The sequence below is a fragment of the Aplidium turbinatum genome, chromosome 5 (assembly GCF_918807975.1).
Source record: "Aplidium turbinatum chromosome 5, kaAplTurb1.1, whole genome shotgun sequence".
NCBI classification, from domain to species: domain Eukaryota; kingdom Metazoa; phylum Chordata; class Ascidiacea; order Aplousobranchia; family Polyclinidae; genus Aplidium; species Aplidium turbinatum.
The window spans coordinates 10,328,154-10,354,247 of record NC_137476.1 but is presented as its reverse complement, the minus strand read 5'-3'; the positions used below and the strand labels follow the sequence as shown (position 1 = coordinate 10,354,247).

Here is a 26,094-nt window from a genome sequence, read left to right as displayed (position 1 = left end):
TACGATAAAGCGTCGTTTAAAATGGATACCCTGGCTGGTCAGAAAGCTACTTGTGCTGACCTTGTCAAACTCAACATCCAGTCGTTAGAGACAGATGAACTGTTTTGTGATATAACTTCGGTGGTTAACCCAGCTTGGGCTGACGATGTTAAAACTTTACCGCATAAACAAGATTTAAATGGTTTCCGTCATTTTCATGACGTGAATATGTTTCATTTGAATGATTGTAGTACTGTAGATGTACTGATTGGCAACGACAACGCTTATTTGATGTGTGCAAAAAAAGAGCGTGTTGGTGAAAATCGTAGTGAACCACATGCTTTGCTCACTCCTCTCGGTTGGTTGGCTTGTGGTGGTAAGTCACCCTTAGATGAAAGCGTTGCTAAAGTGTGCAGAGTGCAGACGTCTTCAGAGTCGGATGTAATCTCTGGCTTTCAGCATAAAATTGAGTCTCGTGATATGGAAATAGCAGACCTGAATAAAGTCATTCAGGATTTGACGTTGCAAAATGAAACCTGTGAATTGTCTCGCAATGATAAGTTGGCTAGAGAACTTGTTGAACCGAATATTGAGTTGAAAGATGGTCGATTTAAGATACCTGTTCCGTTGAAGGAAGATATTGATCTACCTAACAATTTTGTGTTGGCGTCAGATAGAGTTGCTGCTTTAAGGAAGAAGGCTTTAAAACAACCTGAACTTCGTGATTTCCTTACTGACACCATGAAAGATCTTAAATCAAATGGCTATATTGAGCGTACTGGTGAAGCAGGAAATGTCAAGGGATTTGAATGGTATTTACCATACTTTGTTACGTCACAATTAAAAAAGCGCATTGTTTACGATGGCAAGTCTGAATTTCGAGGAACTTGTGTTAATGATGTAATGTTTTCGGGTCCTGACTTGTTAAACCCTCTGGTAGATGTCTTGGCTAGATTTCGGCTTGGTAGATTTGGTCTCATGGCTGATGTGACTAAATGCTTCTTTCAAATAAAGTTACCTGAGTCGCAAAGGGATTTGTTTCGTATATTGTGGTTTGAAGATGATGACCTTGAAAATGGTAGGATGGTACCATTTCGTTTTTGTGTACACCCTTGGGGAATAAAGAGTAGCCGTATATCGCTTGCTTGGCTATAAAGAAAATGATCGAGCAGAATCCCAGCAGTGCTGGTGAATTGACTCTCTGCAATATTGCAAATAATATGTAGGCCTACATGGATGATTTTATATTTTCGGCTGATAGCTTAGAGGAAGCTCAGCAAATCACTCATGAATCAATTGCTTTGTTTGATAGCCGTAGGTTTAAACTTGGTAAGTGGAGTGCTAACAAGGAGGCTATGATTGTCTTGTCAAATTTGGATAATGAGATGCTTTCACCTTTGATTCGTGACATTGACTTTCAGACTGAAAATATGACTTTGCCATCAGCGAAGACATTGGGTTGTGTGTGGCAAACCGAGTCTGACGAGATGCGTATCGCATGTTCCTTAAAGCCCTTAGCTAAACACACGCGCCGAAGTATGCTCAGTCAGCTTGGACAAAATTTTGATCCGCTAGGCTTTGGAGCGCCATTTTTTCTAAAAGCACGCCTTATACTTCAGCAATTGGCGATAGACAAGTTTGATTGGGACACCGAGGTCCCTGATAGCTTTGTTAAAGAGTGGGAGTCGTGGCTTCGCTCTTTGGACCTGCTTAAGGATTTTTCGTTACCGAGATGGTATTTTGCAAACTCTGGTGTGTGCAGTCCGGATGATATTGTTTCATATCAATTGCATGGGTTTAGTGATGCTTCGAATCAAGCTTTCTCTTCTGTTGTTTACTTACGTAGACTGGTTAACGGAGTTCCGAGTGTGTCTTTCATTCTGGGTAAATCTACCATTGTTGTAAAAAATCAGTTTTCTTGGCCGATAGCTAGGAAAGAGCTTGTTGCCGCTTTGAATACAGCAAGACTCGTGAAGCAGGCCTACGAGGCATTGAAGATGCCCGACTGCCTTAAGTATTTTTGGTGTGATTATCGTACTGTGTTGCAGTGGGTTAAAAACCCTGATTTACGTTTGAATAAGTTTATTACGCGTCGAGTTAAGCATATTTTATTGTTGTCTGGAGCCCAGGATTGGCGTTTTTGCCCTACCGATATGAACCCAGCTGATGTTGGCACAAGGCCAAATCTTATTACAAAGAAAGAATTTCGAGAGTTGTGGTTAAATGGTTCTAGTCTTCTCTACCAGTGTGAGGAAATTCCATCTGTAGAAAATGCCACTCCAGTACCTGTCCATAGCCTATATCTTCGTGACGAAGAGGAGTCGCTTGACGTTGGACAGGGTGGTCTTCACAGATTGATCGAGGCCGCACCTTCTTTGTATGTTATGAAAAAGAGAATCGCTTATTTGGTTGCTTTTGTTGAATTTTTGTGCTGTAAAACGAGAAAGCGTAGCTTTGTGAAGCCAAAACTGGATGCATCTTATCTTAACAGTGCTTCAGAGTTGGCTGTGAAGTTTGTTCAGAAGAGCGTGTATGGCGATGTGGTACATTTAATGACCAAACGATCGCCGGGTGCCCTTGAGGAAGTGATAAAGCGAGGTAGTGTTGGCGCTTCGCAACGTGAGAAGGAACGCTTGAAAGAATTACGTTCACTTAAAAAGTACACACCTTGTGTAGATGACGCTGGTGTAATCCGCATTGAAGGGCGCTTAAGTAATTCTCCCGAGATCTCTCTTGAAGCAAAGCATCCGATTGTTTTGCCTTCGAAGCACCCCTTCACAAGGCTTGTTGTACTGTCGCATCATAATGGAAATGCGCACTGTGGAGTACAGCATACTTTGTTGTCTACGCGACAGAAGTTTTGGATCGCTAATGGTAATGCCTCCGTGAAGAGGTATCTTAATGACTGTGGTGTATGCGCGATTGAGAAAGCTCGACCTATAAGGCAGCTCATGTCTGATTTACCTTTGTCTCGCACAACTGCGCATAGGAAACCCTTTTTTGATTGCGGCTTAGACTATCTTGGACCTTTAACCTTTGTTGAAGGTAGAAGTCACAAAAAAGCTTGGGGACTCTTGTTTACATGTATGGCATCTCGCGCTATTCATGTTGAGCTGGTTACGTCATTGTCGCTGAGTGATTTTTTACTTGCCTTTACAAGGTTTACAGATTTACGTGGGCAGGTTAATGCTATCTATTCCGACAATGGAAGTACCTTTCAGGCAGCATCTAAGAAGTTACCCGAGTTGATAGAATCAGCTGAATTTTACAACGCCCTGAGACAGAGAGAGATAAACTGGGAATTTATACCTCCGTATGCTCCGGCGCAAGGTGGCGCCTGGGAGGCAATGGTTAAACAATTTAAAATTGCATTTTTTCACATTTTGGACTCTTCAAGTCGTAAGCCCAATTTTATTGAACTGCTTACGTACACAGGCAGTGCCGTTCGGATCGTGAACGAACGCCCTTTGGTACCTTTGAGTGACGACCCTAGGGATTTTACTGTCATCACCCCTGCCTCACTTTTGACCCCATACTTAGACCCATACTGTGCTGTTGGGCAACCACATGATCGTGACCAACTAAGAAGGGATTATCGGTTCAATTTGTCACTTTCTCAGCAGTTTTGGAGTAAATGGATCGATTTTTACTTGCCAGGTCTTCAGGGCCGGAAAAAATGGCTAAAAATGGCCGAGAATTTGGAGCCTGGTCAACTTGTAGTGGTAGGTTCTCTCCAGGACATTGGTAAACGTGGGAAGTATCAACTTGGGAGGGTGCATGAGGTAGTTCCACAAATTAGGAAAGGGAAGCCTGTGGTTCGTAGAGCTAAAGTTGCCGTCTGCAACTATGATGAGAGTACGGGGAAAGTGAAAGTAGACTATGTGTTGAGGGATATTTCGTGCCTCGCCCCCGTAAAGAACACCTAAGTGTTAGGGTTTGAGCCTGGTTTTGTCTGCGGTGGCCGACCCTTGTCTGAGCCCGGAACAGTCGGTTATTATCGCAACCATTGTATATAGCATCATTTTTTGCGTGTACCTACTACCTATGGTACCAATTTCATGTATCGTCGTGTTTATTCTTATTGCTGTTCATTCTTTGCATGCCCTTTGTATTTGCGTATTAACTTAAACGTGAGTGATTCAAACAATTTGTGTATCATGTGTTTTTATTCATTGGCTCACAATTGTCGTCAATTCTTTTTTAGTTATGCCATGTCAGACTGTCATAACTAGGGGCCGCTATGTTCCAGACGGTTGTTCGCCTGGTCAAACGTCATATAAAAACCGTTCAAGTCTACTGAATATTACGTCATGGAAATTCCTAAAACATGAGCCAAAATTGCGCCATCGTTCGTAAGACCTGTGTCAAACCTGTTGAAACCTGTTTAAACATGAAATATTGCGTCACACGAACTGCTGATGTGCCTTTGAGTTATCACAAATTTTTCTGATTCATTCTTGAAGTTGTGTGTTGGAAGTCGGTCGCACATTTAACTGGTTTATTTGGTGCTTGCTAGCTGGACACATTCTCCGTCTTTTATCCAAGTAATCTGTATCGTAGTGACAGTTTTTTAGAGGTGTAAGGCATTGCATCTCGATTTCGATAGCCGCGGGCTAATTTTACAGGAATACACTTATTGAATAGACGTTTCAAGAAGTGTTTCTTTCTCGGTCGATACATACAGACGAACGGATTCGGGAATCTTATGTTACAATTTTCCCACGAAGAGATTATGGTTTACCGCTGTGACCACCTACATCTAGCCTACTGCAAAGGCTTTTTTACGAAAAACAGCTTACTGGTAACTTTTCAACCTTCTTTCCAAACAAATATTCCTTAAAAATATGCTTTATGTAACATTTACTAACTGTCTTCTGTAGCTCACTGTATCAGCTGCACGACAAAACTTTCTGCAATTTTAAAAAGAACCGCATGTTTCACGCGCTACAAACTACCGCCCTGGTAGTGTCATAAGAATAAGGAAATTGCTGTGAGCCTTCGCATCTCCTTCTTTAGATATCCCTGGGCCGGTTACCTAAATTGACAGAGTAAAGTTTTCCGATTGTTGAAGTGTTGTTACCGAGGAATTATTCCATCCATTAAATGTCGCTGAATGGAGAGCAGTCCTTAAAATGCTTTTCTCAAGCACACCCATGGAGAGTCGAACCAACGTCCCTTGATGCTTCTTCGTTTACGAAAACACGTTCTAATCAACTGAGCTATCGGGGCGAGCAAACATGACACGGTCAAAGATTTAACAAACAAAAAATATAAGCAGAAAAGAAAAAAACTAATGTGGTTTAAAGGGATAGGTTACTAAAGGAAAAACCTGACTTGGCGATTTTCCACGTTCTTTGTGTTTAACTTGCTACCATAAAACGATTTTCAATAAAATTTTGCCCCATTGCGGTGTGATCAGCATTCCGCGCGTACTTTTGTCAGAGCTTTCAAAACCAGAACAGGCCTGAGCAGCGAAGCGTGCGACTGTACAGTCTACGTCACAAAAGACGAGCAACCAGCTGATCACGCAACAGTTGTTACTGCCGGCGATTTAACTGTAGACTATGTATGTATGTACATCAAAACATCAGATTTAAACATCAAAACATCAGACATTTTGCTCAAAACCTCAGATCTGATGTTAAAACATCAGATGTGGTAACGTGGCTTTTGTTATTGCTGTCTTTTGTGACGTATTCTCGAGCAGTGTTTGTACTTTTTGGTCATTTTGAAAAAAAATGAAACTAAATGAAATATTGGACTTTGGGCCTTGCCAGCGCCATTGAAAACAATTTTTTTTCGGTAATTTTTTTGAAATGTATTCTTGAATGTTCAGTTTACGCATTTTAATGCTTAATTCCGGTTTGAAAATTTCATTTAGTATGCCTTTAAAAAAACAGTAGCCTATACGGCACAAATAAAAACTAACAGTTAAGATTCAGAAAGTGACCTTTTTATTATCTTGTTTCTGTAAACCACATCATTTTCACTCACCGCTTTCGTTTTTCTTTGTTTAACTTGTAAACATGTTAAACTTTCACCGTGGCAGAGAACGAAGACTTAAGTGAAAGTTAAAAAAATAAACAGTTTGTTGTTTGTATTATTTCGTTGTTTTGGATATAGACAGCTTGGTCTGATCTATGGTCTGATGCAAATAAATAATAATAACAATAGCTTATATCAAGAATTGAATTTTTTTGTTTGCTTGAAAATATTGAGGCGACTATTCTGAAGGTAAATAAATTATTAATAAATTTTCTGGACTTTTCGAAAGGTTTATTTTTAAAATGTTTTTAGATATTATTATTATTACTTCAGATATTATTATTAGTTAGTCTATTGTTATTATAGCTATTAAATAAGAGATATTAACCTAATTTGACAGCAACTGACGTCTTATGTAGGCTACATCAGAATGATGAAAAAACACCTCGGTGCTTACATCTAATATATGATTATTATTATTTTACTCTAAAATTTCAAACACTTCCTATAGGCTATAAAAAGTAGCCTATCTTTTGGACAAAAGATTCATTTTTTTAGGTAATTTTTAACCAATGCTCCCATTCGTTTTTGTGGTTGCAAAATTTTCCGACATGGGTTGGTGTTGGATTCGTTAAAAAGTGTAGCTGCAACTGAAGTTTTTCACGACATAGTATCAAATTTACAAAACTTTCACTTCAACAGTGCATACAGCTTAGAAGTGTAGCCTACAGAGTCAGGTTTTTAGAATCCTGCTCTACTCCTTTTACGGACAATTTTTAAATCAAACGTCACATAAAACCGTTCAGGTCTACTGAATCTTGGCGTCTGACGTAATGGACTGGTAGCCACTTTAACAAGTCGAAATTCTGCCACTGAAATTGACTAGAATGCAACCGCCAACCAATCATAAGCTACGGTTTAAGTGACGTAAAAAATGGCGAAAAGAAGATCATAGAAAGCAAATTAGGTGATGGATTTTTTGTCAGCTGGTCGGCTTAGGGGTTAGGGTTAGGGCTAGAAAGTAGTCATTTCATTGACGCGTGTTCGATTCTCACCACTGCTATTGCTCTTTTTCTTCTGTAATTACCAAATAAAGTTCAAAACAAGCATTAACTCTCTGGATGAGTGCTAGAAGGATCACAATTGAACGGTAGCCTCTTATAACACGTTCTGATTGGTTGGCGGTTGCATTGTAATCAATTTCAGTGGCAGAATTTCGACTTGTTAAAGTGGCTACCTAATGGACTAGCCTATTGCTAGAAATTAGCAAAGATTGCATCACTGGTCACACCTGTTGAAACATTACATCATCGTTAAAGTGCCCCTGACAGGTGGGATCCAAGCATAGTAACTTTTTAAAGCATTTCCTAGCGCAGAATTACACTTAGCGAACTTTTAATCTTAACCTCGTAGCTCGACTGGTTAGGGCGTAATTTAATCAAACGACTGCTCCGCAGCGCCACCACAGGCGAAACTCTATATTTCACTGCTCTGGGACGACTTTGGTGGTATTACGTCATCCTAAGTGGACGTCGTTAGCAACGGATGAAACAAACGCTTCCTAGATGTAATTGGTGGATCACAGTTTGGTCGGAGTTGGTACAAGCGGTTGCTTTTTTCGAAGATTTATTGTTTTTTGCAGTTTAATAAAACTGTACTGGATACGTTCCTACAAAACCTAACATATACTTTAAGTGAAAAATGAAGAAATCGTACGAATTATCATTCATATTTAATTCATCATCACTATTCAAAAATAAATAAAAGTTCTCTCTCTCTCTCATAATGTGCCTTCAGTTGGCCATTGAAATCCTGTGTAACGGCCATCTGGATCTGGAAAATTGTTTCGGATTCGCCAAACAATGCATGACGGCATCACAATCCGATTGTTGCTTCCGAGAGCATCACCTTGTAGTATACAATCCAACACATGCCTGTAGGCATTTTTACTTTAGTGGTATTAACAAAATCATCTTCAGTGAAGTGAACATATACGACTAGTTTTGTATGGCCCATCCCACTTTCGAACACTTGAAGAAAACTTTGATCATTTTCTTCTCAGCAGGCTACCTTGTTTTGTGGAAAAGTGGGAAAAGAAAGCACACGGTCTTTGTCACTGACAATTTCACATAAACAGCAATTTGTAGGCATTGCCTCAACCATAAATCAAAGGTGCTGTTTGTGAAATACTGTTGTTACACTGCAAATGGCTATAGCCAGATTAGGACAAATAAAAAAGTATGAAAATTGTAGCCCTATGAAACTGCAATTTCAATTGAATTGAGATGCTGTTTGATAAAAGTAAACTCAACCTATTTGATCGAAACCTGATAGTAATAATAAGTTCACTTTTTCATTTCGGTAATTCTTAATTTGCGCATGCTTTAGATCAGGGGTTCTTAACCTTTTTTCTTTCATTACCCACTTCCGCTACTTAATAAACCTATATTCCCCACATACTTTTAAAACTGACTGAAAAATCAAAATGAATCCTAGTAACCTGTGTGACATATCCCAAAGCACAATGGTATTTAACAAAAAGAACAATTTCAATGAGAAGAATAACATTAAAGATTGTCCATTAATGTCAATGCGATTTTTGTTCTTGGTTGTCAGCGACGATCGAGTCAATGTCAGGCTCTATTTTTGAGATTGCACAACGCAAATCTGATTCCAGATGAATTGTAAAACAATGCACTAGGACTCGGTGTTTGTTAAAAAATATTACTTTTGTGACTAACTAATCAGATTTACTTCCTTGGATATTCGAGTAAAACTTAAAACAATTTCCCACTTCCAGACCAGAAAGAATTTCCCACTGCATGGATATTCAGTAATTTCCCACTGGTGGAAAATTTCCCACCGTTTAAGAACCACTGGAGTACACATAGAACAACAAACCCAACTTCAAATTACCCACTTGAAATCCTCAAATTCCCCACTAGTGGGTAATTACCCACAGGTTAAGAACCCCTGCTTTAGATCAACAGAGCCCCACACATTCACGTTTTGCAGTAGCCGTACCATACTTTACCAAGTCATCACAGAGAAAGAATGTATCCTTCCCGCTTACTGTGACGTCACAGCGGTGTTGCCGTTTTTATTTTCGCAATTGAATGAGTGCCAGATTCGCCGATGTCAACGAAAGTTTGCAAGCGTGTAACTTAGTAGCCTGTTGATATTTTTTACGATTTGCTGGTCAGAAAAGTTTGTTAGTGTCATCTTTTTGGTATCTTAGGTAAATTTAGCGAATTTATTTTCCTGTCAGAGGCACTTTAAATCTTGAATTACGAGATATGGTGTAAGCCAAATTAAGCCAACAGGTGCTGGAATAGCTTCATAATGCTTATCATTATTACGTCACATAAGATGGTTACGTGCGTTTGGAAGATTGCAATCTATTCTCGTCATTTTAAACTTGTTGCTTGAAAGGTTGGTCGCATATTTAACTGTTTTGCTTAGTGCTTGCCAGCTGGACGAAATTTCCGTCTTTATCTCAGTAATTTGTATTGTAGTGACAAGTTTTTAGTGGCGTACGTACGGTGTTGCGTCCCAATTTCGACAGCCTTGAGGCTAATTTTACAGAAATACATTACTTGAATAGACGTTTTCAGAAGAGTGTTTCTTTCGGTCATTACATACAGACGAACGGATCCGGGAACTTTATGTTACAATTTTCCCACGAAGAGATTATGGCTTACCGCTGTGACCAACTCCTGCTTCAAAGTCTGCCTCTCCAAATCCTCAGCTGCTCCGAACATTTTGGGAAGATTGACTCCAAAATCCAATCCGAATCCAAACGTAAAGCAGAAACCACAATTTAGATTTTTTTTTATAACCTACTACGTATAACACTTACGCTTGTAGGCAACCTTCCCTATCTTCTGTCATGAAAAGAAAAGCGTATTTTTAAATAAATGAATCACTGCTTGAAAAATACAACCACCGATACAAGCAAGGCTATTACATAAAATAAAAAGTGCACCAAGCACACTGTAAATATTACCCACAAGACGAGATAGGTAGTAGCGCGCTACTTTTGTAGCGTTGCTACTTGTACGCTACTTTTTTGGTAGCAATATCGGTGCCAAATTTTGTTTAGATGTAGCGGCTGCAATAGCAAGGTTACTTTTTTCCAAAGATAGCGGAGAGGCGAGAGCTTTGTTTCAGTCGAAATTCTGCTACTTTACAATTTAAAGTAGAAAAAAAATCATTTCTAGAAATTTTCAAAGTAGGCCAGTAGTGCGCTACTTTTGAAGCATCGGATGCCCACAAGGTTTACCCACAAGCTTCATAGCAAATGTCTATATATACAAATCTTGAAAATATTTGCTAAAAGTAGGCTAGATGGGCTGATAAAGCTATAATTATAATAATAATCGTGTTTTTATAGCTTGGATATATGTTGTTGTTTTTATTTTTGTTTGTAATTGACACACAACAGCTCACACGTACGTTAAAGTCAGGCGCCCTTTTTTAAACACATTGTAGCGCTACATGAAGATCACTTCGACCTCATGCAGTCATGGAGAGACTGCTGAAAAGCACACTGCGGCCTGATCAGCTTCAAGTTACACCAGACACAAATGTACCACCTGGCTTAGACCTGCCAAGAAAAGAATGGAAAATTTTAAATCGCGTCCGTACTGGTGTTGGTTGGTTCAAGTACAATATGTTTCACTGGGGTTAGTGTGACTCACCAGCCTGCGCTTGTGGCGAATCGCAAACAGTACAGCACATTGGACTATACCAGGGGTTCCCAAACTGGGGTACATGTACCCCCAGGGGTACATTTCGACTTTTCAAGGGGTACATTAGATTAAGTATAAGGATATTCTTTCCATAACTTCTAATCTGCCTTAAAATATTTTTTACACCTGATGATGTTAATAATTTGAAGACCTGACATTAAGAACTCCTTAGTAAATCACATTTTCACCCCAGTAGAAGCTTTAACTACAACTACAGTAACTACCAAGTTCACATGACTTATTTTGTCCAATCATGACTTATTTTGTCCAACTTTTCCATGTTTAGTACTGTAACAGAATTTTTGTGTCAAAATCCCCAATTTGTGATCACAAGGTTCTCGGAATTGGTCACTGAACATTTTATGAAGTTGGAAAAGGAAATTGACGGCTATTTTCCAAGTCTTGGTGAAGTCGAAGTTGCATATCTTAGGAATCCTTTCACCGCGACCGCTCAGACACTGCAGGTTGGGACAGGGATGCAAGAGGAACTGATTAAACTCCAACATGATGGCTTTGCACGCGATGTGTACTCTGAGAGAAATTTAAGTGATTTTTGGTTTACGATGTGCAAGTCGTGCAAAAAGATTGCGGAACCTGCTATTCATGCATTGTTGTTGTTTCCATCAACATGGTTGTGTGAGTCAACATTTTCAGTGCTGCTTGGAATCAAATCAAAAAACAGATCACAGCTCAAAACACCTGAATATGATCTTCGTTGTGCTGTTGCCAATGTTTCACCTCGTATTAATGAGCTTGTTGCTAAAAAGCAGGCTCATTCATCACATTAGCTAAGATTGCTGAGCTTATTCAGCCGATATACTGTTTGTTTGATTGATTGTAGTGTTTGTGTAACCTTGGATTACATTTTTATGAATAACTTTGTGTGCTTTGATTGGTACAAAATATCATGTATGCAGTCTTTTAATGCAGCTCTACTGTTAATTTGTTGCAATATTTAAACTTTCTAAAGCCAAAAATATGAGACAATTTCGGGGGTATCCATGAGCGAATCTATAAATTGACCAAAGGGTACCGATGAACAGAAAGTTTGGGAACTCCTGGACTATACAGTAGGCTACATCACTGTTCAAATTGTCGACCTACAAGACATGTGGACCAAATAGATCCCAATACTGACCAATGCACTTGTTGCAGCAGTTGAAAGATGTTGCTTGAATTACTGTCTCATATGCAAGAAGAAGAAAAAGAATTTTTTTATTCTCTTTTTTATCCTAAATTTTTCTGAAGGTGTTGTAGGCCTACCAATTTTCTTTTAATTTAATTAGGCTACTTATTTCGATTTCAAACACAATATAACGTTCACGTTTTGTCGCTTTTATATTGTTTCTAGACCTTAGCTGTGTTGACGTGTATTGTTTTTGCTGTGATAGTCAAAAATAAAAACAACTAAACTGATTTATACACTAAAGTACTAACTAAAAAAAAATCGGACTCCGGCTCCAATCCGTCTCCTGTTTTTGGAAAGAATCTCATACTCACGCTCTACTCCGCTTACGGCCGAAAATTGAGACTCCGGCGTCAAAATGCTCCAAAATTCCGACTCCTGTACAGTGTAGCCTACAGCTCTGATACAAATCTCCATTTTAATATTGAAACATTGTTTGAAAGCCAACAAAGCAAAATTTTGCAATGGCAGCATTAGGGTGGCTCGTTTTTTGAACTTTTTTTTCAAATTCTCTCGGAGTAGTAGAGAAATGGTGCCAATGAGTAAGAAAACAATCATGATAAAATTTGAAATTCGTGAAAAATTGTCTTCAGCCTCCTCATGGGGCCCAAAAATCGAAAAATGGGGTCAAAAACGCAATTTTTTTCAAAAATGTTTTTAGCAGGGATGGTTTTTAGTTTGGGTAGATACAATATTGTTTAGATATATCTAAATAACCTAAAAAAAAATTGAAGTCATTTGAACTATTCCTTCAGCTTCCTCGCAGCTTCTGAAAATTTTCATTTTGCTGAAAATTTCGCATTTTTGTTAGTGGTTACATAACTACAAACTTCGTCAGTGACGTAAATTCAAATAAAAGACGTCACTTTTTCCTACCAAATTAACCCAATTTCATTAAAAAATGACGCAACAGCTCAGGGCAGGTCTATAAAGAGAAATACAATGACGTTTTATAGTTGGCAAAATGTCTAACGCGATTACGTATCATGTAACCAACCACAAAAATGCAAAATTTTCACCAAAATGGAAATTTCAGAAGCTGTGAGGAAGCTGAAGGAATAGTTCAAATGACTCCAATTTTTTTTCTTAGGCTATTTAGATATATCTAAACAATATTGTATCTACCCAAACTATAAATATATTTTTGAAAAAAAATGCTGTTTTTGACCCCATTTTTCGATTTTTGGGCCCTATGAGGAGGCTGAAGACAATTTTTTACGAATCTCAAATTTTGTCATGAGCGTTTTTTCAATCATTGGCACCATTTCCCCACTACCCCGCGAGAATTAAAAAAAAAAGTTCAAAAACCAGCCGCCCTAGGCAGCATACATTTTTCGTTTTCCCGCCAAAATGTAGCATAACTCAGGCAACTGGATCGATGTCGCATACCGGTACTCGCGTTGCCTCAGGCAATGATGTCATTGTTAGGACATAGCTCTCACCAAGCTGGTCAAAATTCCATGAAGGTTTTCTTCTAGTCGCGACAGATGTGTAATAGCTTTATGACTTGTTTGTGAAGAATGAAAAGTCGATTATGATATGCGATTAGGTTTATCAAATACCATAGGTTTCAAAAATGACTACTGGTACCTTATGATGTTGCAAAGCCAACCTTTTGACTGAGTAGACTAAATGTAGCTTAATTTTGATTGAGCTTGTTCGGAAAAAGGGATTAGTCAGGTCGCAAGGTATTAACAAGATAAAAGGTCATCATCATATAGAGTCCATGAGAGTAATTGAGTCCACTTCACAAATTTGTAAATATTTTGCAATTTAATACAATTTGGGTAGAGAGGTAACTTTTTTAAACCATAAACAGATGTAACCCAGCAACAACACTATCGTACATTAACTTACATGTAGTGTTGTTGCTGGGTTAGCCTACGTCTGTTTATGGTTTAAAATAATTTGACAGAACAAAATTTTCCAGTTTATTTATCAATACTGTTAGTCTATCACAACATGTAAGTTTTATGTTTTTACTCTAACTACATGACTTGTTTTTTGATTTTTAAATAATGTTTTTAGAAAAACTCTTGTTTTTTATAAAACAAATAAAAAATGGCATCCTGACTTTCAAGCACCATGAAAAATAAATAGGCTATGCCATCGAAAAGTGCTTTTATCATGGTTGTATCAGTAGTATGATATTTTTAAAATTCCTCTGTAGCACTAAATCAGAGGCATACGGTGACCATTTGTTCGGGTGTTCACTTTTTCTGGAAATTCATGCTTAATTTGCACAGTGATTCTATACCGGTATATCTTAGACTTAGGTTAACTAGTTATTTTGATATGATCTCAACAGCCATTGAGCAAACTGCAAACCAAGTGTGTGTTTGAAGCCTGCTGAAAAAAAGTGAACACCCAAAGAATGATCACCGTATGCCACTGCAATAAAGTTAAATAACATTTTTGTGAATTTCTTTGGCAAAAGTCCAACTTTCGCTGCTAGGTATGTCATATTTGGTTTTGCATAGCTGTAGTTTCAGCTTAAATTGCATATTCAGATCTATTTTTAAAAATGTCTGAATTTGCAAAAAGCAGCTTTTGCTTGACCCAGGCCTCAAAATTTGTACTTTTTTCCGGCGGTCAATCATGTCCTACCGGACTGGCCCTTTCAGCGGACATTTAATATCTTAACCGGACATATTTTTTGCATGTAGATTTTGCACAAAATCACACTACAGTGTAGTCGTGTTTGTAGAAGAGATTTTTTACAACAGAATAACCCTGCAATAGTTGATGGCTTAATTAACCGACCCTGAAGTATACATACTGAAGCAGATCAATCATGAATAAGATCGCCACATTTGCCTAAGCACGTGCGAAACCCAGCTGAGATTTGCTTCTCCGTGACGTTTCTTTTTAACAATCGATCAATGTAACGCAATAATCCTCATTGTTAAAATTATAATGCACACTTACACATCCTGTCGAAAATTTCAGACAACTTTATTTCAAGGCAACATTGCAAGGCGTTGAAATGATGTAAAAATGGCTACTTTTGCCATCAGTTCGTTAACCACGCCACTCTAATGTGATCTTTAAAGCAATTGCCTGTACTATTATTGTTTCAGCTCTGCATTTGTTTGCGTTAAACAAACAATTGTAACAATTTAAATTTAAAATATATTTTTGCTGCATTAGCTCTATTTTTGTAAAGAATTTTGCGGCGGTCAACTGATTTGTTTCTGCATTTGTGTAGTTTTTCTTCTGTGTCAGCCAGAGTGATAATGTTATCTCTATAGCATTTGTTAGCCTACTCACTGTTGTTGTTTCACACAACTCATTTGCTAGCCTATCTTGTTTATCAGCCTTGCGATGTTCTGCATTCACTCTTCTCCCAATTGTTTAAAATGTTCTGCAGACATTTCATCCGCTCTACTTGAAAGGGGACAGTGGGACACCCACTAAAAATATTATCAGTTTGCTATATGCAGTTGTTCTTGCCATATTATGGTTTCTGCAAAAGAAACTTGTTGATGCAATACCAGCATAAAGCATGCTCATTAATGTTTCTACCCTGTATTGGGTTTTGTGGCCGTACTAACTACAGACATATAGCCTACTACATGATCTACTATTCAGGCACGTTTTAAATCTTTCAAGGTTTTGCCACTTTTTCCTGTTCATTAACGTGCTGGTAGGCCTATATCCACTATTGTAGTTAGTAGTATCTTTTTTGTCCCGGACGCGTTAATGACAAATAACAAAATTATGAATGAATGAATTGTAGCCTACTATGGCAGAACTTTTGTTAAATTTGCATAAAATGATACCTTGCTTTTTTCTTCAATAGATATTTTATTATTTAATATATTGAAAAAATAATTCTCAGTTATGCCTAGAAAGATCAGAGCAAAAAAAGAAACATATCAATCCGATTTTCTTGCTGATGAAAACGATGACAGTCAACCAACTAATAATGAAAATGGTGAGTCACTTCTGTTGAGACAATGTATATAATATTATATTATGCACATTGCACATAGCATATTTTGGCTTGAGGTTAAAAAGCTAACAGGCTCTAAATTTTTTACCAGTACCTGTACATTTGATCTTATGCAGAAGCCCATTGTTTCTTGAATAGAAAATGTTTATTTTCTATAAGAAGGTGCCAGTATTGTGAAGAAGGGGGCGTTCTTCCCGGCTATCAGCACAAGGCTGAGCACTCACTAGTACAGCGAGCAGCTGCGATTCGCCAACCATAACGGTGTAGCTTCCACGCTAGCCATTCAGACCATCCAATCAACAATATGTTTCTCGGCAGCCAATTTGTAGCAAAAATTGACAGCGATAGACACCGTGTTTCGCCCATGAGGCTGGGCTCGTCAGTATTGCACCACTAGTGTTAAACTGTTTTATTTGCATCAACAGCGCACGAGTACAAATAATTGACACGGCAAGAGAGCACAAACAAACATAGCCAGGTCGAAGACTTTAGAAAACCGGCCTGCCACACCCTGCGGCGGCCGGGAGCGGCGTGATTTAGGGGTGACGATGCACCCGGAGGGGTAAGTCCACCAGCTTAGGTCGCGGGGGCCAGGCTGGGGAGTCGAGGTACCTGTGGAGGGAGAGTGTGGATCGAAAACGTTACATGACCCGTCCGCAAATTTAGAATGGCGGAGCGGGCCAGGGAGACAGGCTCTTTCTGCATTGCCCAGAAAGATGGCCTGCGACGGACCGGGCGACCCGTCGCGTGTGGACGCTGGAACCGGCAGTAATTGACCGCCGGGCGGCGCCCACGCGACCTCGGCGCAGGTACTTGACTCTTATACCCGGTCTGCCAGTAGGCAGAGCGGATAAAATTGGGGTCTACCACGAGGAAGAGAGTCAACTATTTAAGGATAATTTGGTTCTCGTGGCAAACAAAATTCAAATAAAAATGTGGAGCAGAGGCTCGATTAATCAATAGAAACAAAAAATATAGGTGGGATTGTAATACATACTCACTGGAGAAGAGTAAGCTTTGATTCGGCGAGCACGGATGTGCACTGGCCAGACGTTGACGCAGGTTCGCCCAGCTGGGTCGGGGAGGCTAGCGATTGAAACTAGAGGCACTGATAGGCTACATTACCAGGAAAAAGTAGAAAATTGGGGTGGAAATTTTGAGGCTGCATCGAGTTGATCAGGGGATCGTGTTGATCAATGCGTTGAAAGCAGAGCGAGGTTGATCCGAGCGGGCAAGAACAGCGTTACAAGGCGAAGGCAGCGTAAGATAATTCGAAACAATTGATTGATTAATACATAGAGACCACCGCTTTACCAGTCAGTTTAACTCTTATCTTTGTGGAAACAAAGAAAGAGCCAACAAAACCAGCAGGCGCCAGGGCAGAGGACATTGTGAAGAAGGGGGCGTTCTTCCCGGCTGTTAAAGGTGCCAGTAGTCGTTAAATTGTAATTAATCATTTAGATTATAAGAAGGGGTGACCTGCAAGTTAAATTTCTTGAATACGATTTCCTGACATGACTACAATATTGACCTTGAATTCAAAACAGCTACTGAATAGTGTTCCATCCTTCAGACTGCAAATATGTACATCCTTAGGATAGTGCTTGTGCATTTAAAATCTTTATAAAGTTACCTACATAACTTTGTCTCATTTTTATTTTATATATTGAACTTTGTTTATCATAGTTCAACCTACAACTGATAAAAGAGCATCAAAAAAGAGATCTAAGGAGTTTCTTTATGAAAAACAGGACAGTGAAGATGATGATGAAGAACAAGAAGATGAACAGTAAGACATTTTTTAGCCACTACTTTTTTAATATTAGTGATTTGTTGAAATACTACTCATTACACATTTGATTTCTTGTATGTATTGTTTATAAATGCTTAAATTAGATGGAAGTTGCATCAATGGTTGAGATATAACCTAGTTCATTTTTGTCCTTGTAGATTTGTAAAGGAGAACAAGAACACGCTTTTTATTTATTAAAAGCTTCTGAAGATATTGTTGTGTTGCTTACCCCTTCACTTGGAAAATAATGACCACCCCTGACACTCTTCTAAAGTTGAAAACCGCTGGTGTAGAGCATCACTCGCAAGATTTGAGTTACCCCATAAGCACATACTAGTACTTGCACTTTTTAATTAAATATAAAATCTTCAACTTTTGTGGAAGTATGTTATGCTTTGGTGAAGGTAGTACGTTAATAAATACTCTGTGGCTGCATGGTCAAGTGGTGAAATCATTTGAGTGATGCATCACAGAATATCTGTTTGATGCTTATCAAAAACACTTGGAAGAGCAAAAGTGACATGCTCGAATGTTTACAGAGTCCCTTTCACATAGAATTTTTAGTAATATTAACCAGTATGTATATTTGTAGCCAGCTTTGTTTCGTTTTCAATGAAAATGAAATGCAGTTTGATAGTAGAAATTGTACATGTACTATAAATACTGTAGAGTGTTTGCTTTATGCAATTGATATTGTTAACCTTACTTTGATATGAACAATCCGGTTTGTACATTTTCTGCAGGCCAGTCACATCTATCATACACCAATTTGGAGCTGAGATTAAAAAAACTATTGTTTCTAAGCGAAGAAAGTTAGAAACCTTTGCCAAACAATGCAATGTTTCTAGAGAAAAGGTTGATGCAGTCATTGAAACTCAGGTTGAGAACTGTAATTTATATCATTTTGTCCTATTGTAAACAAATTCTATTTTGTAAAATACAACTGCCTGCTGTACAGTAGTTGATATACAACTAGCCTATTTAGATTTTCAATCTCTTTAATTGTTTGTTACGGGTTATATGGCTCATTAAAAGCGCACAAAGCGGAAAATTGATTATTATTGTCATAATTGACGTTGTTGTTTTTTTATTTATTTATTACGATGTTTGCGTTTCTTGTAACACAGTTCTGATTACTGAAAAGTTTGGGTGTTCATCAGGACAATTATCGTTTCTAGCACTAGTTGCAACGTTCATCTGATGATATTGAAAGTAAAAGTAACAACAAAGAAGATGGTTTATTGCTTCACTGACGTTTCGCGCACCATGACAATGGGCATCCTCAGAGCGAATAACATACATAATAAAATTTCACAAGGTTATATACTGCAGTGCGATTGAAGTGCGTGTTTTATTTTTTCTTGCCTTCAATCGCACTGCAGTATATAATCTTCATCATCATCATAATCCATCGTCGGTTTGTTCCCCACTAGTGGGGGTGGCCGATTGTTTCCGCGCAGCAATTGTCTTAATCCCTTTTCTCCATTTCACCCTGTCCCTTGCATCTTCCTCCTTCAGTCCGACTTTTTTAAACTCATCCTTCACTTGTTGTTTCCACGTTCTTCTTGGACGACCGCGTTTCCTCTTCCCATCCACCTTTAGATCTAGTTATTCGCTCTGAGGATGCGCATTGTCATGATGCGCGAAACGTCAGTGAAGCAATAAACCATCTTGTTTGTTGTTACTTTTACTTTCAATTTCATCAGATGAACGTTGCAACTAGTGCTAGAAACGATAACACAGTTCTGGTGATTCTATTGTTTAACAGAAAAAGAGTCGACAGCAGCTGTACGAAGAATTTAAGAAGCAAATGTCAATACTTTTGGGTCAGTGGGAAAATGATGTTGAAAGAATAAAAGAAAGTGAAGAAAAGTTGAACGTGAGTACTGAGTATAATGAATGATTTGTGGTGATGCAACAACTTCCGGCTCCCGCCAATCTCCGGTTATTTTTTTTCAACCTTGGCTTTGGACTGGAGGTGATAGTGGCTCCGGCCTAGAGCCGGAGGTGTCCGACGTACGTGCAAGCTTACCACCTTATGTCTACTAACTCTAAAACTGTAAACAATAAAATGGAATATTAAGACTAGTCAGGTATCACTTCATTATCAGTGCTGCCATTTTTTTTCAAATTTCCAACCCAAATGCTAAAATCGAGTCTAATATTTGTATGAGCATTAGGGTAGTCCAAAATCTCGCAAAGACTACATTAGTGAACTACTGCTCAGACTGGCAATTTTGACTGCTATCAAGCGTAGCAGATCGACCACCTGCCAAATTTGAAGCTCGTACGTTGGCATTGCCTGTCTCCAATCTCCATGGTATGTAAGTTACAAAGAAAAAGTGCTATAGCATGTTCAAGCAATTATTGCCAAACAGACTTTGATTAAGAGGATCGTTTTCATGTGCCAGCGTTGTTCGTACTGTATAAAAAACTAACGATTTACTGTAAACTAATCCTGTTCGTAGCGTGAATGGTTTCGTAAATTTTACCTTTTGTGTAGTCTTTATGGAACCAACAGATGAAACTTTTGTCACAAGTTCGTGTTGTGCAATCACAGCGTTACAAGTCTATGAAGCAGCTACATGATCAATATAGTAAAAGGTGAATTGTTACGCATTTTAAGGTTTATTTCAGTTACAGCAGTTTATTTAGCACACTTGTAGTGGTAGTCAGAACACTTTATTTTGAATACTAGTAGACGGAACAAACGTAAAACATATATCGATTAAGGCAGGCATGTGCAACCTTTTTCACTGGAGGGCCAAATACAAAATTTTGAATGATAACGCGGCCACTCGATTTTTTCAGAAAAAAGTACTATCATAAAGCTACTTTCCTTGGAAAGTAGTTTATGTAGTTAAGAAATAGATATAATGCGGTCCACGAAACACTTGTGCGAAGTTTATTGAAAAACTGTGAATAATTGTCGATGGAAGATGAGGAAACTAAATTCAGTCAAGCGTATTTAATCACAGATTAATGTGATTTTTGCTGTTGCAGATCTTTACAAACTTTTGGAATATTTGCTTTCACAGAACTACAAGCAATTCGAAGTTGACTTTTCAAATGTTGGTCCGATAGTTGGCCTCTGCTTTCCTTTGCAATATTTCATTTTAGAGAAAATTGCTCTCAGCAATATGTGCTTCCAAAAAGCGAAATGGTTAGACATGGTCGACAAGATTCTGATGCTTCCCCCTAACATAGTTTTTATAAAAGTTCACCAAATCGTTTTCAACAGTAGACTATCTATGTAACACAAACACTCCATCAAGTATCAACTTCGGTACTGTACAAAGTGTACATTGTACAATGCCACACATTTTTTCTAAGTGGTTATCTCGCATTGCGAAATTATGCAACGCAGTATTCTTGCATCACAAAGCGCAATATTTCTGTGCACAGCGTGCGAAAATTTCCATTGCTTTGATGTAAACTGCATCAAATAGTGATGGCTGGTATGAACTTTTAACATTTTGCTGAGCTCCACGCGGGCCACTGGTTGCACATGTCTGGATTAAGGATTAAGACCTCAAAGGATGTGATAAATTGATTGAAGCTTTGTCTTTGACTTTTATGTGACTATCACACACCACGCTGAAGCAAACTACTCCAATAGTCGCCATAAAACGTCTCACCCTTGGGACTATTGAATGTCCTCGATCAGGTCAATTGTTTTTAAAAAATGTAAGACGACACGTCGACTCAATTTAGATCTACTTTCTCCCGGTTTGTTGTTGGCTATTTCGGCTTGCTCGAATATAGCTTTTCCATCTATGCCAGGGGTTCCCAACCTGTGGTACGCGTACCACTAGTGGTACCGTACGCGAAGGTTTTTCAGGTGGTACGCGGTAGCTTCCGTTTTTTTTTTCACAAAAACCTGGATTCACTACTTTATATTTTGTTTATCTGGTTTTGTTTACAAAAAAAAATTCACCGAAGCCTATTCTTATTGTTACGTAACTATTCGTGTTGTTTCATATCCTTACGATCTTCAAAATACAAGTCATGTCAATTGTCAACAAGGAGCACAGTTGCTTTGAAAAGCCGTACAACGCTGTTGGACAGTGGGCGTTAATTATGTCAAATGATCAGTACTCTTGATAGATATCATCTACTGTTTTATAGCTTAAGCTGCAAATAGCGTTGAATAATGCTAGTTGTAAGCTAAAAATAGATCGGAATAAAATGTTCAACAACAGTTACAAGGAATGTTTTCCAATAAACTTCTGGCTCATTACGGCCTCTTAATATTCAACGTTAGCTTCCTATGCTGTTCCGCAGCTAGCCTACTGATTTTCCCTTCCACGTGGAAATGCGAGCAGGGATTTTCAGTCATGATCAACATCAAGTCAAAAAATCGAAACCGGATAGATGCGCCCGGAAATGACTTTCGTTGCGCTGTTAGCAAATTTACACCGCGCATCGACCAATTGGTGGACAGCAAACAAAAACTAAAATCTCATTAAATTTAGTTGTGGTACTTTAGTGTTATTTTAGTGCGCCAATATTATTCTGCTGAATAAAATATGACTCGATCAAATTAGTTGTTCAGCAAGAAGTGGTACGCTTGGCAGCGGAATGGCCCGTTTCGGTGAGTCCGATTCGGTGAGTTCCCCATTCGGTGAGAGGCTTTTTCGGTGAGAGCCCTATTCGGTGATTTTTTTTTAGTTATTGGGTACCCTAGCCTAATTATCATTGCCGTTATAGGGTTAGGGGTTTGTGGTTAAGGGTTAGGGTTTGGGGTTACGGATTAGGGTTAAGGTCTTATTTCAACGTTTAGCGACGTTAAAACGATATAAAAGCGGCGATGATAATTAGGCTACGGTACCCGATAATTTTCAAAAAAAAAATTCAAAAATATTACTGATTAGGGCTCTCACCGAAAAGGCTCTCACCGAATCGGACTCACCGAATAGTAGCAGACCCGCTTGGCAGTACAGAGCGTCCAAGTGGTACGAGACCATAAAAAGGTTGGGAACCCTGATCTATGCAAAGCAATGTGGTTAAATACTTGATTTTAGTTTGTTAAATTGGTAAAACATTATTATTTTCAAGATTGCCACTCATCTTTGTGTTTCGATTGTTACCTTTCAGTGTCACTGACATTGAAACTTCTCACAAAGAACAACACAAGTCTGTCACCGATGACCTGCATAAGGAGCTGGCAAACTTGCAAAAGAAGTTTTTGATGGATACTGTAAGTTAAAATTGCTTCAAACCAAGCGTTATTTGGTGCTCCAAGGTATTGCCATACTGAATATACTTCTAGTTTTCAAAGAGTCATTGCGGAGGCTATTGTAGCAACATATGGTTGATTGATTTGACCTTTGTCCTCGGACTGGGAAATCTTCTTTGAGAGCTTAATCCTGGCAGTTTCGCATACTTGTAAAGTAGAGGCTTTGAACCACTGAAGCAGGCCTGATCAACGAGATTGACGGAGTGAAGTTTCCAATTGTTGCCGGGTATGAAATATCTTCATGGCAAAAAAATGTTTTTGTTAATGTTTTTGTAGTGCTGTGCATTCAAACTTAGTCATGGGGCTACACCGCTACAGGGTAGTTTAAATTATCTTCTTCTTTTTTTTTATGCGTAGAGAAGCCAAGACATGGCAAACATGAGGAAGTCTCTACATACCATGCTTTATCAATAGGACTTCTTTGATTGTCCAGCAAGGTACAGTGTACTGAGTTTCATGTCATCTCAGATGGATATTGATATCGTTTCCATTGTCATTATTTATCAACAAATACTGTTGGTGCTTACGAAGCCAAGAATTGTGAATTCACTTGATTCAACTGTACATGTGTTCTTGTTTCGAGTTTTTTGATTGTTTATTAAAAATTTTAATCGTTTCAAAATAGCTTGTTTTCTGAGATTAATTCGTTATGTTGCTTTATAACATTGGGTTCTTCATGTGTGGCCTTCAAGCAATGCTGAATTTTGTTTTTTTAAATCAGTTGTAGGCAACTAAACGTGGCGTATGCAGGTATGCTGGACCGGTACCCGGTCATTTGGTCGACAGGACGTTTGGTCGACAGACATTTGGTCGACAGGACGTTTGGTCGACAGGACGTTAGGTCGACAGAACGATTTATTTTAGGGTTAGGGTTAGTTAACTAACCATAACCCTAATCTAACCCTGACTCTAACCCTAACCCTAACCCAAAAATGAATCGTTCTGTCGACCTAACGTCCTGTCGACCAAACGTCCTGTCGACCAAACGTCCTGTCGACCAAATGTCTGTCGACCAAACGACCGTGCACCGCTGGACCTAACACCAACTTTTGAAATGGTTTGGGATTCGTGCCACCTATACCCAAGTAGCCAATGACCCCTGGGGGTCATCCGTAGTTCAAATTTTATGGAAATCCATTGAGTTTTATCCATTCAGTTTTATGTATGCTACTTCACTAATAGGCTTCTCACCAATACGTTGCAAGACTGCAGCAAATAGGTTTATTATGATGTCCCACTTTTAGGCGACTTTTTAGGAAAATTAGGTTCGGGTCACATTCTGACTGGATTTTCGTCACTGATTTCAAAAATGACGTTATTTTTTATTATGACGTCATCTTGATGTGCCAGCTAGCGGATTTTTGCTATTTTGGCCTTATCACGAATATGGTAAGAGCCAGAGAGCAAAAGCAAGCTTACAACAAATGAAACCCATTCTTTGCAATAAAAATATCTCCTTTAAGACAAGGTCTAGAATTTTAAACTGCTGTATTTATGCTGTTTTTCACTACAACTCTGAAACTTGGAATATCTCAACAAAAATGGCTGAAAAAATTAATACTTTTGAAATGTGGTGCTTCCGTAGAATTCAACGTATTTCATGGCTTGCAAAGACGAACAAAGAAGTTTGTTTGTTCGTCATATCTTTATCCTGCATTGCGGGAAAGCGGACTTGAGCGCTATGCATCGGTGTACGCCTTCCGACGTACACCTGACCCACGCTGCAGCCGACGGCAATGTCTGTTTCCGGTTGTCTACTCTACTTATGACTTAAATTTGGTACTACCCATTACTCGAAATCTATCACTCGGTAGAGGCAATTATCGTAAAGTTTCTTGCCCAGAGAAACAACAGCAAGTGCGGGTGGCTGGAGTCGAACATGCAGGCTCTCGACTGCGAGCCAAACGCGCTAACCACTCGGCCACTGCTGCCGACACCAAGTAAACCAAACCAGATCTCTGTTACAAAATATGAAAACCAGACGATATAAATTTCTCGGCCATGCAATACGAAAACAGAAACTGGAGCATCTATCTTTAACTGGTAAAATTTTTGGAAAGCGGGCACCTGGCAGACAAAGACAAACTCATCTGAAACAATTTAACGACAAAACAGAAAGAATCATCTATGCAGCATATAATAGGAATGTTTGGTCTAATTATTTATCTGAGGCCGTCGATGCCTGGCTTAGGCAAGGCAATTGAAGAAAAAGTGGTAACCATTTTGTGAAGTGACAAACTGCAAAATGTGCACTGTTAAAAAAAGTGTTTTGGCTGAATGATATAGGCTACAACACATACAAAACCCTGAGGTACGAAAACTCTCACTTAAGGTTACTTAGTAATTCGATAAGATAAAGTGAACGCTCACAATGTCTTGTGCATGAGCAACATGACTGCATTTGCCCGATTTAAATCTTGCCTTCTGATTGGTTAATAAACCTCACCTGCTGTAGCGACCTGCACGTTACAAATAGCCTACATCACCAGTTGGTGTCGTTTCAATATGTAATTGAGGTTTCATCATCCCTGGGTTTCATCAATATCCAGTCATCGTAAACTATTCGATTTTATTTTTTATTGCTGGCGCAAACATGCAGAGAACAACAAACCGAACACGCAAAGTTTCAATTTTATTTTTTACTGCTGGTGCGAACATATGGAAACGCAAAGTAAACACACGAGTTTGATACCAACAAAAAAGAAAAATGGCAAAACCAAAAGCAGAGTTTAAAACACGCATCATTTTTTGTCTCTTCAGCCTTTTCTAGACCTCTGCTATGATTGGCATATATTGTTTTTCGTTGTGATGGTCAGAAGTAAAATCAAACTGAACTGAACGCTATCTTAAATTTGCACAGTTAATAAAAAACTAACTAAAACAATAAAAAGTCATCAACCGGCAAAGCTTATCATGCATTCTTTGACAATTTGTTTAAAGCAGAACACACTCTCGCAAGTTTTGTTGAAAAGTTTATCGATTTACATTGTCGAGACTTACAACTAACTAGCGCCGGCACAGCGCTATAGCCTACTGCACAGGGCCACTGAATAAAAGGACCTCGCAATAAATTTTATTTTAAAATATTTCAGTTAACAACTAAAGTAGGTACCGGTAACCTAAACTTTTTATTATTTCATTTAGAATTTACACTTATAATCTTTTCATGCAGCATAATCGTTTAATACTTGATGTTTTTGTCCTATG

At 38.6% G+C, this 26,094-nt stretch overlaps 1 protein-coding gene across 1 annotated transcript; it reads left to right on the top strand.

The window, feature by feature from the left end:
- Nucleotides 1-15,701: 15,701 nt before the first annotated feature.
- Nucleotides 15,702-23,509, top strand: LOC145770811 (synaptonemal complex protein 3-like). Its single transcript, XM_082582536.1, has 7 exons — nt 15,702-15,838; nt 17,543-17,645; nt 18,392-18,527; nt 19,417-19,527; nt 20,152-20,252; nt 22,746-22,848; nt 23,245-23,509. Exons 1-7 carry the CDS (start codon nt 15,745-15,747, stop codon nt 23,299-23,301), a joined length of 705 nt encoding a protein of 234 aa, XP_082438662.1. The 5' UTR covers nt 15,702-15,744; the 3' UTR covers nt 23,302-23,509.
- Nucleotides 23,510-26,094: the final 2,585 nt, after the last annotated feature.